Raw genomic sequence first — 12,486 nt, forward strand, 5'->3', positions numbered from 1 at the left:
ACAATTTGCAACAAGTCATTCACCCAAAACACACACACTCGGTTTTGGCCTCTTAAATTCAAAACGGCAAACTCCAGTACATACAAAACAAGAAGCATGTACGACGAAAACTATGTTTGAGAAGGCAACCCTATCGTTTCCTGCTACTAGAAAGTTTTCATTTTGGAGCAATACCGCCCCCTACAGGATTATGCTAGCACTAACGTTACTTATTTCTACGTACATCGTTGCATGCTGCATGTTCAAACACATGACATTTTGCATCAAAAAACTTAACTCTTAAAATGGTTGCTTTTATACTTCTTCAGGTTAACACTGTAATACATTCCAAAAGTTGTTATGGTTTCAGATAAGGTCTTAAATGGAAAGCCGTACAACAAGCAACTCTCTGTGAAATAAACAGTAGTGCAAAACTATTAGCTAGCGTTACATTCAAAGTAATCAAAACACATTCACTAAAAAATAAAGCAAATGAAACCAAAACAATCCTAATACTGAATCCTGGAGTTTTATTTTATTTTTTTTCCCTGCAGGATGAAGCACACATTGAGATGACTCAGATGGATCAACCACTTTGGCCCACAGAAGTTTAGCTTGTAGACTTACATTTAGTTATTTATCGTCTTTTAGTAAAGTTTTCTTTGAGTTCTCACATTCCTTTACATCAGTAAAGCACTTTGATTCGGTTGTCGTCAACTTAATCTGACTGACCAAGCAAACGGAGAATGACCTGTGCTTGTCTAGCGCTCAATCAAATCCAGGACATTTACAGGACAAACTCCTACCGCCATCGATGAGGAGAACCTTAATCAAAGAAGAAGCTAAGATGTCCATTAGAACTCCAGAGAAGCTGCAGAGATACATGACTTGACTGAAAGAATTTGTCAATACGACACAGTAGGTAGCACTGTTGCCACGCAGCAAGAAGGTCCTGGGTTCGATTCCCGGCCAGGGGTCTTTCTGCATGGAGTTTGCATGTTCTCCCTGTGCATACGTAGGTTCTCTCCTGGTACTCCGGCTTCCTCCCACAGTCCAAAAACATGACTGTTATGTTAATTGGTCTCTCTAAATTCTCCTAAAGTGTGTGTGCATGGTTGTTTGTCCTGCCTGTCTCTGTGTTGCCTGGCGGATGTACCCCTCCTCACCCCACTAGGGACAAGAGGGAACAGAAAATGAATGGACCATCCATCAGTTATACATACAGTATACATTATAAACGTACTCAAGAAATGTTATGGTCAAATGAGACAAAACGTCTATAAGTGTGTCGAAAATTAATACTCAAGTAATTGTTGAACCCTGACACTTTAACAATGAACACTCTTGTACAAAGAGCCATCATCCTCACTTTTACCTGGCCTGCCTTTAACCTCCATGTTTTTGTCTTGCCATCCCCATTCATAGACCTCGAACTCTCACTCTCACTGACACGTGGTGCATAATCTTTCAAATCCACAGACAGCCGCATAAAAGGCAGTCATAACAGTTTTGAATAATTGATTGTTAGTGAAATTGCTTGGCTCTAGAGTTTCCAGCTCATCATTGTTCCTGCCTCGGGTCGATGGGTGGTGAGGAAAAAGTGAACTTCTCAGGCAAGTTACCCATCATGTGCCAAGCCATCAGCGCACATGCAAAACGACATATACCTGGACCTGCACCCACACCCTTCATCCCCAAAGCGGTGCATGAGCTTGAATAGGGTTTCCCTTCTTGTGAAGTAGAAGGTACAGCAGCAGTGAGGAAGTATTAAACCCTGCAGCTCTGTTTGTTTTGCAGTCCACATCACCTCCTGATGTTGCCTTTTCTAGAAGACGCAGGACCATGAGAGGAAGATGCCTGTAGACACCCTGATCACCTCAGAGAACGACAGTAAGATATTGACCATGTTCACATTACTGGATAGGCATTGCTGCTCTGCTTTTCTAATATAGTACAACTCAGGATTTATTGGGTTTGTCATAAATTAGCTTAGATTTTTGTTATACAAGCAGGGTAAGATGCTTCACCCACTTTAGTATTATCTATAACATTTTGTGTGCAGGTAAGAAACTTTAGGCTTGGTCTCCACCAGTCCTTATATGTCCTGTGTCAAAAATTAAAAGGCCTCTTCTTATTACTTTGTTTCAATAGTGACATTTTCTTGCCTGTCTCTCATAAAAGCCAGATGGTGGACATGGCCAATTGCTGATTGGCCATGTCTTGGAAGGTTTGCAGTTGTGCCATACTCCTTCTATTTTTAATTGGTGGAGATAACAGTACTGAAAGCTTGGGATGTTGTTTTATAATGCAGTCCTGCTTTAAACTTTCTTACAACCTTCTTGGTCTTTGCTGACACTTGTTCACTAATATTCTCTAACCAAGGGCATCACAAAAAGCCTTATTTATACTGGATCTTGAATACTGAGAGAGAGATATTGAATATGAGATATGAGATATTGAATGTTTGGACTCCACAGTTTTCAGATCTTTATTTGTAAACAATTTTGAAAACAAAGTATGATTTTTCTTTCACTTCACAGATATGCTCTACTTACTGATGGCCTTTTACCCAAAAACCCAGTGAAATACATTGAATTTTGTGGCTGTAGTCAGACAAAAAAATACTTTTACAAGCCATTTTACATTGTTTCCTCCTAACTAACCCCATTTTCCTTTTTTTGGAGATGGTCCCTGCTCTCCTATGCTCGTAGGCTTAGCCTCCCCCTCTCTACTTCACCAGGCTATTGTTTGACTCCTTTGTGCCCCTCGGCTGCACCTGACCGTAATGACCCATGTGCTGCCCACTCCGGTTACACTAAGGACACACATCAAAAGACCAACTACATAAATATCTGTTCGGTCTGCCAGTGGTCCTCTTTGTTTTCCTCTTTATCCCTATTTACAACAGTACAATAGTCCCATGTGCACAATAAGGTTTGGCTCAGCCAGTCAATGGAGTCAGTGTGGCATCCACAATATAAAAAATTGACTGGATTTAATAAAGCTAATGCGAGGGGTTGGTTATAAAGCACTGATATCATATGACTACAGTTATGTGCATGATTTCTATTAATCAGTGAGAATGCATTACTGCATGTATGTTCTGGAGATTTCTGCTATATCTTTAGCTAAATTTTACTATTACACTTTTTGAAATATTTGTGCTTTTGTGCAAATTTCAGCAACATTGACATACACTGAAATTCAAAAATATTCCACAAAATTCAGCTAAAATCTTCTACTTTTTCACAGCTTACTACTTCTGCCTACTTCATCGTAGAAACTCCATTCAACGTTTAAACAAGTCACAAGACTTTAAACTACCTTCCAATGTCTCGGCTTTTTGATATCTGCTATGATTTTTCCACGATTTAAGTTTTATGCAGATTTTTGATCGTTTTCAGGTTTACAATGTGATCCTATGGTGGAATTCTCTAACTGCTGTCAGTTGTTAGAGTGTACACTCTAGTAACTGACGATTTTTTAACTTTTCATACTTATTGACAAACAAAGTTATGCTGTTCATACATATTTAACTGCACAGAAACAATTTATGCATCAAGACGTAGCCACATATGTCTACTTTAAGGAACTATGACTATCATAGCTGCAGGTCTTTGGGGTTTTTGTCAAACTCTTCTGGAGCGCAGACATGTCACACTGTCTATTTCTTCAATGTGTTTTTCTCTTGTGCTCTGTTTACATATGTGTGTCAACATTCTGCTTGTCTACCTTTCTGCAGATGCCTTTTGTTTTTACTGGCTTTACTGTCTGCAAAGGCATTCTGAAAACTTCAATCAATTTAAGCAATCCATATATCAAAATTCTGCTTCTTCTGCTGAATTATGCCACATCTTCTGCTACATTTTTCTATTGAACTTTTTCAAATATTTCAGGTTACATACAAGATTCTGTTTCTGCTGAAACATCTTTTGCTGAATTTGACTATTTAGCAAAAATATGTTTGGCTTTTTTTCTGTTTTTTTCCTACTTCTTATGCTTCGTTCTACTTTTTCTAGCATATTCTGCAGAAATCATTCTCTAGATTTGCATTCTCACAGCTGTTTCGCTTGGAACAGCAATTTTTCTAGTATAAGTTTTAAGATGCAGTTGAAGTCCCTTAGCTATATGAGTTATAGTTATAAGTATTTAGGACAGTTTAAGAGAGTTTAGTCCAGCAATATCCTTTGCAGTCCAGAATTTCCTTAAAACCATATTTAGTTGTGATTGATGGATATAAAATTATTATCTTTAACTTAGATTTTATTGAAACACAAAAAAACTCAACGAGATTAAAAATCTATTTTTCAAGCATGTGACTGATTTGTACAAAAAAAAAAACGTGACAAGCTGCAATAATCAGAGAATACATAATCAGTATTTTTTATTGAAATTAATAAGGACTAAAGATTTACAGCCTGATGTTTCCTTCCTGATCAAAAAGTGTTTGTGTTTTGATCATTTTCATTTCCCTCCCTAAGACCCACCTAACAGCGTCTCCCATGTTCCTGTTTGGTCCTGCACCTCCAACACTCTCTCTTGCCGTTTTTCCAAAATTCCACACAGACTTTAGGTACTGACAGCAAGAGAACATGCTGGGATTAAAGCCTGTTAACACCTGACTTTTTCTGGTTGATATGAAGAAAGATGGTTGAAAAATAATCTTGGAGATTAAAACATTCTATGGCTTTAAAATGTATGTTAAATAACAAAACATAACACTTCTGCTTGCGAAACATGTCTATCCATAGTTAATCTGTATAATTTTTTAGTTTTTCCGACATACTAACTTATATGCCTGCAGATTCAATATGTTGATAGTAGAATACATTTTATCAGTTGTCCTAATTTTAGTCTGGAATTGTTTTTCTCCCACAGCTGATATTGAATTGGATTTTGCAGGTGAGTCAATACGGAAAATCTCAGTCATGAATAAAAATATTTCACACTATTTACTTCTGGGAACTATTTTATTGTAAAAAATAAAATAATTGGGACATTAAGCAGAACTTTACATCCAGAGATTGTGTTTTGACCAGATTTTATCTCACCAAATCATCCTACTGTGGAAATGGACAGCTGCTAAACTGTCCATCTGTTTCGCAGCTGGTGGACAGATGGCAAGGAAAAATAAAATCACCTCCCTCGCCCCTCTCATTTTTCACCAGGTGATGAAGATTTTCAAGAAAATCATGAGAGGCAAAAACACAAAGGGAAGAGAAGAAATGGTGACAGACCAAAAAACAAGAGGGAAAATCAGAGAAGAAAAAGATCATCCAAGTCAGTGCAAGGAATAAGAGAGGAATCTCAATCCACGACAGAGAGAAGAGAGAGACGTAGGAGGCAAAGAGGAAAAGCTGAACATGAAACAAGCGGACATCAGGGAAACAAAGGTGAGCGGGATCAAACCAGGGTCAAGACAACAAAATCAAAGAAGAACCTCAAAAATGAGAAAACCAGAAAGCTGGAGGGGAAGGAGGATGGAGAAGCTCAGGAAAGAAGTGAAAAGGGAAAACTGAAACCTGTGTGTGCCAAAAATGAGGAGAAAATAGAAAGTGGAGATCAACTTAAGGAAAAAGAAAAAGCACTTGGAGTGAAGAAGAAGAAAAAGCGCAAAAAAGTTGTTGAAACGAGGTAATGCTTCATGTGATGTGATAGCTCCTGCTTCTAAACGAAAATGTCTCGTCACTCATTAACAGAGCCTTCTGAAATGATTTAGTTCAGAGCCAGAGACGAGTGAGGAAAGTGAGGATGAGGAAGAAGTCAATAATGATGGAGAGGTGAGGCCTGAGTTACTGTCACCGGAGGAGTTGGAGAAGTTGAAGGAGGCAGTGGATGAGAAGAAGAAGCTGATCCAAAGTCTGAGGGGGAAGCCCTGGCCAATGAAACAGAAACTTGTCACTTTACGGTACACTTTAATTTATTACTTAAAAAAACAAAAAACAAAATGACTTAAAAAAGTCACTTGCCAATACTTTATTTACTGACTTTTAGAGAGTCTCAGCTATTTGTGGAGAAATATGAGGGAGCTTTGGGGAAAGGGAAAGGCAGGAAGCTCTACGCATACAAGGTCATGATGACAAAGGCAAGTAGACGCCAACGTTTACTTATTCAGAAAAAAAATCTCAAATTAATCCTGTTTTTTTTTTTTTACTTTTTTGTAATCATTGCATCATTAGAAGTGGAAGAAGTTTCAAAGAGACTTTGAGAACTTCAAAACAGCCTGCATCCCGTGGGAGATGAAAATTAAAGAGATTGAAAGTAAGATTCAAACATTTGTTATGAGTAAGAAGACATATGACATATGTTAAAATGTATTTGAATAGAACATCTTTTCAGACACACATTTTGAGTATACATGATCTTCCTTCTAAAAAGGAGAAAATAGTACATGAAATAGTGTGTGGTGCATTTTTGACTGTTAAAAAGTTTATGAAACCATGTCTACCTTTCACAAATATGCTCTTATTCATGCTGATCTACCAGCCAATAAGATGAAAATAATGTTTGTAGTTGAAAGATGACAAAATGTGAAAAGCTTTTGTACTTAATGTGCCATTCAGGTCATTTTGGCTCCTCAGTTGCCTCATACTTCATCTTCTTACGGTGGATGTATGGCATCAACATGATCCTGTTTGGTTTGACCTTCGGCCTGGTTATGGTACCAGAGGTACTCCAGCTTTGAAACCTAAACTGGAGTTTCTTTTTGTTCATTGCTCTCTAGATATATTTCATGTTGATCATTCTCCTCTTTACTTTTTTTGAACAGGCATTAATGGGGAGGCCCTATGGCAGCATCCCGAGAAAGACTGTCCCCAGAGCTGAGGAAGCTGGTGCCATGGACTTTGCTGTCCTTTGGGACTTTGGGGTCAGTTAGAGATGTGACACACATTGATTACTTCCACCTAAAACAAGATGTTTAATTTGCTTTTTTAATCTTTTTCAATGTCACTCATAGGGTTACGCTCAGTATTCGGTCCTCTTCTATGGTTACTATAACAACCAGCGCGCTATTGGCTGGTTCAAGTTTCGTATGCCGTTGTCGTACTTCCTAGTCGGTGTGGGCACAGTGGCCTACAGCTATATGGTTGTCATACGGACGTAAGTTTTCTGCGCAGGTGTTGAATGACAGTATGTCTTCATTGTATGAGGCTGCATAGAGAATGCATTCTTCCTGACTGAAGGATGGCGCGTAATGCAAACGAGTCAGGGGTCGGAGATGACAACAGCTTCAATTTCAGCTGGAAAATGTTCACAAGCTGGGATTACCTGATAGGAAACCCTGAGACAGCAGATAACAAGTTTGCCTCCATCACCACCAGTTTTAAGGTCAGGCCTGCTCTCTGTCTAATTTCCAGTGGAGCAATGAATGAAACAACACAGCAGAGTTAGTCGGTTGTGCTGCCTGACATCTGCAGGAAGCAATCTTGGAGGAGCAAGAGAGCCGAAAGGACGACAACATCCATCTGACTCGTTTCCTGCGCGTGCTGGCCAATTTCCTGGTGTTGTGCTGCTTGGCAGGAAGTGGATACCTCATTTACTTTGTGGTGCGTCGGTCTCAGAAGTTTGCCCTGGATGGTCTGGAGAATCACACCTGGTGGGAAAGAAATGAGGTGAAAAGGGAACAAATAACGAGTGAAATGATTATTACAGTAGAATATTTTAGAAGCAACATTTTTAGGTATATAAAGAAATTTGATTAAATGATTTTATTTTTTTAATTTATTTGCTATGTCTTCTTTCATTTTTCATTTTGCAGGAAAATTATGTTAGAAAAATTTGGCTCAGGCTAAGTTTTAAAAAAACCCAAAAAACATTTCTTTATTGTTTTTTATTTATAAGTGTGAGCTCACTGCTGAATATCTGATTGAATTCTGCAGTTGATCCCATATTAATAAGAGAGATCTAAAACAATGAAAATCAAACAGCAAGAGGATTTTAATGTTATGCATAAACTTTATATTTGTTAGGTTCATCCACTGAGGAGTTGGATAGCTGCAACAATATTTTTGCCTATTTTATTTGCTTTACGGGTATTGTAAAAGCAACTTACACTACAATTTGAACACAGTGTTATCCAAAGAGTAAGTGGTACAATTACAGACAGTGACGTCACTACACACAGACTAATGGATAGTGAAGAATTCGATGGAAACGTGTGATAAGATTTTCTCAGGGGCTGTCTTTGGGCCTCTCAGGTGAATATGGTCATGTCGTTACTGGGAATGTTCTGCCCCATGCTGTTTGACGTCATCAGCGCTCTGGAGAACTACCACCCCCGTGTCGCCCTGCAGTGGCAGCTGGGTCGCATCTTTGCCCTTTTCCTAGGGAACCTCTACACCTTCATCATCGCACTGATGGACGCGATCAACCTTAAAGTGAGGGACCGTGAGTCTGATTCTATAAAATTGCTTTTCTTATGACATGATTCATCACAGAATGTCTTTCACAGAGGAAAGAGGAGAAAGTAGTAAAGTATAACATTACAATGTGGGAAGCAAGTCTTTATAACGGCACAGGATCAGAAAACAGCACTGCTCCACCCGTCACCATCCACCCTGCTGATGTGCCGAGAGGGCCCTGCTGGGAGACGATGGTGGGGCAGGTCAGACTGCATGTGTGTGTTTGGGCTATTATGCAAGTCTGATATGAGTGCTGCTCCAGCTTGTTATTATATTAAGTGGACAGGCGTTGTCTAATGATGTTAGAACAAATGAAAAGCAAATCAGAAAGCAAGAATTTTAATAATACTTTTAACAGATTAATCTTCCAAAAAATATTCATTTAATTCAAACATTTGTTCTGATTTTGAGTTACAGTAAATACATCAGTGGAGAACCACTTTTAATGCACTTATTTAACAGTTATTTCTCATGGTTTACATGAATTTAACAGTAAATATTATGCACATTTGCAAACCATATTAAAGGTTGTTGCTCTCCAGTAATAGCTTTTTACATTTTGTCACATATGTGGACATTTTGGCTACTTTTCAGGATACCAAGTTTAGATGGTACAATACTAAAGGATTTGACATATTTTAAGTTCATTTTTATATAACTAAAAAATGGTGGTTCTAATGTTTCGAGATATGAAAAAGCTAATGTGGTTTGGATTTCTTTTACATTGTATTGCATTTAAGAAAACTAATCAATGATGCTTACCTCCTGACTGCTGAAACAGACATCTGGATATTTCACTTTTCAGTTAACCCTCATTTAAGATAAGCAATATTATTATATGCTTTACATTTGTTTGTGTCATCATGCAGGAGTTTGTTCGCCTGATTATATCTGACACAATGACGACTTACATTACGCTGCTGATTGGAGATTTCCTAAGAGCTGTGCTTGTTCGTTTTCTGAACCATTGCTGGTGTTGGGACCTGGAGGCTGGATTTGTGAGTCGACTTTTTCATAAAATATACTTACATTTTATTCCAAGTATATAAGGTACCATAAGGTGTGTTGTTTCTGACTCTTCTAAAAGCCTTCGTACTCTGAGTTTGATGTCAGTGGAAATGTCCTGGGGCTTATCTTCAACCAAGGAATGATATGGTGAGAAGAAAACATCAGTTTATTTGTCAGCACCGACTTCATGGCTTTACATGAGGCCAGTTGGACTAGTACTGTGAGAAACGTATGGAAGAACGATAAACAACACTAAAAATGACTGGGTCTTCCCTTCCCCTGCAGGATGGGTGCCTTCTATGCCCCTTGCCTGCCGGCTCTGAACCTCCTGCGACTCCATGTGTCCATGTACCTGCAGTGCTGGGCTGTGATGTGCTGCAATGTTCCACAGGAACGGGTCTTTAAAGCCTCGGGCTCCAACAACTTCTACATGGCCATGTTGCTGGTCATCCTCTTCCTATCCACTCTACCGGCCATTTACACCATTGTAACCATCCCCCCATCATTTGACTGTGGACCTTTCAGGTACTGATGTAAGATCAAGGGGTTTCTTCTGAAATTCCCCATGTTTCTTTCTCAGTTGCCATCATGTCTTCACAGTGGCAAGAACAGGATGTTTGATGTGATCCAAGAGACGCTGGAGTCCGATTTCCCGGCCTGGTTTAGTAAAGTGTTCAGCTATGCATCTAACCCTGGGCTGGTGCTGCCCTTTATATTGCTCATGGTGTGAGTCACCATCAGATTGTATGAATTTAGTGTTTATACAGTACAGATCAGAAATGTAAATACAATCATCACGGATATGAATGTAATATTAATTTTTCAGCTTTTAATGATTAATTTGAATTATTTTTTCTTGAAGTTTCTCTTGAACTTCAGAGGTTAAAAATTATCCATACAATCTCAAAAACACATATACACTGTGCTGTAAAAAAGCATTTTCTCATTCTGTTTTTTTTTTTTGCACTGAAATGTTTGAGATCAGAAGCAAAAACAGGAATTGCTGTAGACAGGCTTTTCCTTGCAACTGTAAATTCAGTTTTAAAAATGCTTTGAAGTATTTTACTGGGACATGTTTGGGTGCTTCAGCATTGATGATCTACTGCTGCTTTATTTTTCAGACTGGCCATTTATTACTTACAGTCCACATCCAAAAGCTACAGAGAAGCAAACGTGGAACTGAAGAATAAACTACAGATGGTAACCCAGAGATTAGATAATTTTGTTTTCCTCACATCATATGGTTCAGATTTCATTTTGAATGCATAGAAATTAAGTTTAGTCAAGTAAAGAAACTGAATTAGGTAATTTTTTTCACCAAAGATGTGATTTAATCTTACAATATTAATGTTTGTTTCACCGGATTTTATTTTTCTATCAACACTGGAACTTGCAAAGAATGGAAAAAAATTGGACATTGTATTCCTCCAATGGCGTTGTAACAGTATTGAGTGCAATAGAATGATCACACCAGCAGATAGCAGCAGAGTGAAAACTCAAACTGCATCAATCCCAGAGCTATGCTATACTGTAGCTTCACATGTACCACACATGTACTGCATACAATAGTAGAATGTGCAGCTAAAACATTTATGGTCTGAATTAACTGAGCGCTATTTTCCAAGCAAAATGAAGAAAACAAGAAAAAGAATAAACAAGCTGCACTGAAAGCTCAGATGGATCTGGAGGAGGCCAGAAAATCAGCATGTCAGACTGCGGAGCTTCAGAGGAACAACAATGCTTCAGTTCAAAGACGAGAGGGTGAGAACGCCAAATCAACATGACAAGATAGACAAAAAATGTCATGACGGAATACTTTAAACAGGAAAATAAAAACTGACTTTGTGTACTTTAGAAATGCACAGAAAGTGGTTTTGGAGCTGGATTCAGTAGCAGTAAAAAATCATTCAATGTGTAAACTCGCAACTTAATTCCTATATCTTCATGTATTATCAGTTTGTAGTAGCGTAACTAACCTTCGGTTTGAATGCAGGTTCAGAGAAATCCATGTTTCAGATCTTATGAGGCGGGGTTATGTGGAGTTACACTCAGCAGTCAGTGATTTAACTGGAGTTTTAACCATTTCAGTTCAGAGATGTAAGGAGGCCTCAACAATGCCATTGTTTGATGGCTTTAAGGATGGAGTACTTGTTATTCAAGTTCAAAACAAACTTTATTGATTCCAAAGGGAAATTAAATGAAGCGATATTCAGAAATATGAACCAACCCCTAAATTTAATTATTAATCTGAAATGATACAACAGAAAACCAGCAAGTGAAAATAAATCTCTAGTGGGTTGCACTTAGCTAACAATTTAATAACTCTCCACATCTGGTAACAGCAGAATAATGGCGTATGTTAAATTTAGTTGTGGGATGACACTGTTTCCTACTCTTCCATTAGCATGACCCTGCAAAAACCTAAAAGCTGTCTAAATAATATACACATTTTTATTTTTTATTTTTTCTCTGCAGATGATGAAGAAATCTACAACAAAAATCAGAGGATGTATCATGTGCGCAACCCTTCTCCGTCTGTTGGTGACAGAGAACCACACTTCCCAGTGAGAGGCCCTGCTCCCAGAAATTGCCATAATGGCAACCATGGGAACCCAAGATACCTTCCTGGTTTCCATCAGCAAAGTGAGCCCAGGATGTACAGGGTGCCGAGTCTGGAGAGACACTGACAGAACAAAGACAGAAGCTGTAGCCAAGTAACTTATTTACCTGGGAACTGGAAAAAGAAAACACTTAAATGGAGGCAGTTGGTGTGATAATCTGTTTTAGAATTAGTTTCTGTTGAAAACTGACCAATAATCGGACATTTCTGAATGACAAAAATTCAGAAATGTCCTTGCAGTTGACTGCAAGGATATATTATCTTCTTTAAACATTTTACCTCAGTACTTGCACTGCCTCCTAATATTTCATTCCTTGACAACAGTAGATTTCTTTCTATCTATCTATCTATCTATCTATCTATCTATCTATCTATCTATCTATCTATCTATCTATCTATCTATCTATCTATCTATCTATCTATCTATCTATCTATCTATCTATCTATCTATCTATCTATCTATCTATCTATCTATCT

The 12,486-nt window shown here is 38.2% G+C and overlaps 1 protein-coding gene across 1 annotated transcript; it reads left to right on the forward strand.

Annotated features, from left to right (window-relative positions):
- The first annotated feature begins 1,781 nt into the window (after positions 1–1,781).
- tmc1 (transmembrane channel-like 1) lies at positions 1,782–12,403 on the forward strand. The gene is made up of 20 exons (XM_028032984.1): positions 1,782–1,869; positions 4,858–4,881; positions 5,148–5,613; positions 5,699–5,887; positions 5,974–6,064; positions 6,159–6,240; positions 6,543–6,649; positions 6,749–6,847; positions 6,938–7,080; positions 7,164–7,308; positions 7,398–7,592; positions 8,178–8,357; positions 8,432–8,584; positions 9,251–9,379; positions 9,469–9,536; positions 9,675–9,914; positions 9,990–10,115; positions 10,511–10,589; positions 11,015–11,150; positions 11,865–12,403. Exons 1-20 carry the CDS (start codon positions 1,833–1,835, stop codon positions 12,074–12,076), a joined length of 2,901 nt encoding a protein of 966 aa, XP_027888785.1. The 5' UTR covers positions 1,782–1,832; the 3' UTR covers positions 12,077–12,403.
- The last annotated feature ends 83 nt before the right edge of the window (positions 12,404–12,486 follow it).

Source organism: Xiphophorus couchianus, chromosome 12 (assembly GCF_001444195.1).
Source record: "Xiphophorus couchianus chromosome 12, X_couchianus-1.0, whole genome shotgun sequence".
NCBI classification, from domain to species: domain Eukaryota; kingdom Metazoa; phylum Chordata; class Actinopteri; order Cyprinodontiformes; family Poeciliidae; genus Xiphophorus; species Xiphophorus couchianus.

What these genes read in the sequence shown, in the direction of transcription:
- tmc1 (XM_028032984.1), top strand. Translation starts at nt 1,833, where the DNA reads ATGCCTGTAGACACCCTGATCACCTCAGAGAACGACA. An exon ending in TTCAACCAAGGAATGATATG is followed by an intron (nt 9,537 to 9,674) that starts GTGAGAAGAAAA and finishes CTTCCCCTGCAG; the next exon opens with GATGGGTGCCTTCTATGCCC. An exon ending in TTTGACTGTGGACCTTTCAG is followed by an intron (nt 9,915 to 9,989) that starts GTACTGATGTAA and finishes ATGTCTTCACAG; the next exon opens with TGGCAAGAACAGGATGTTTG.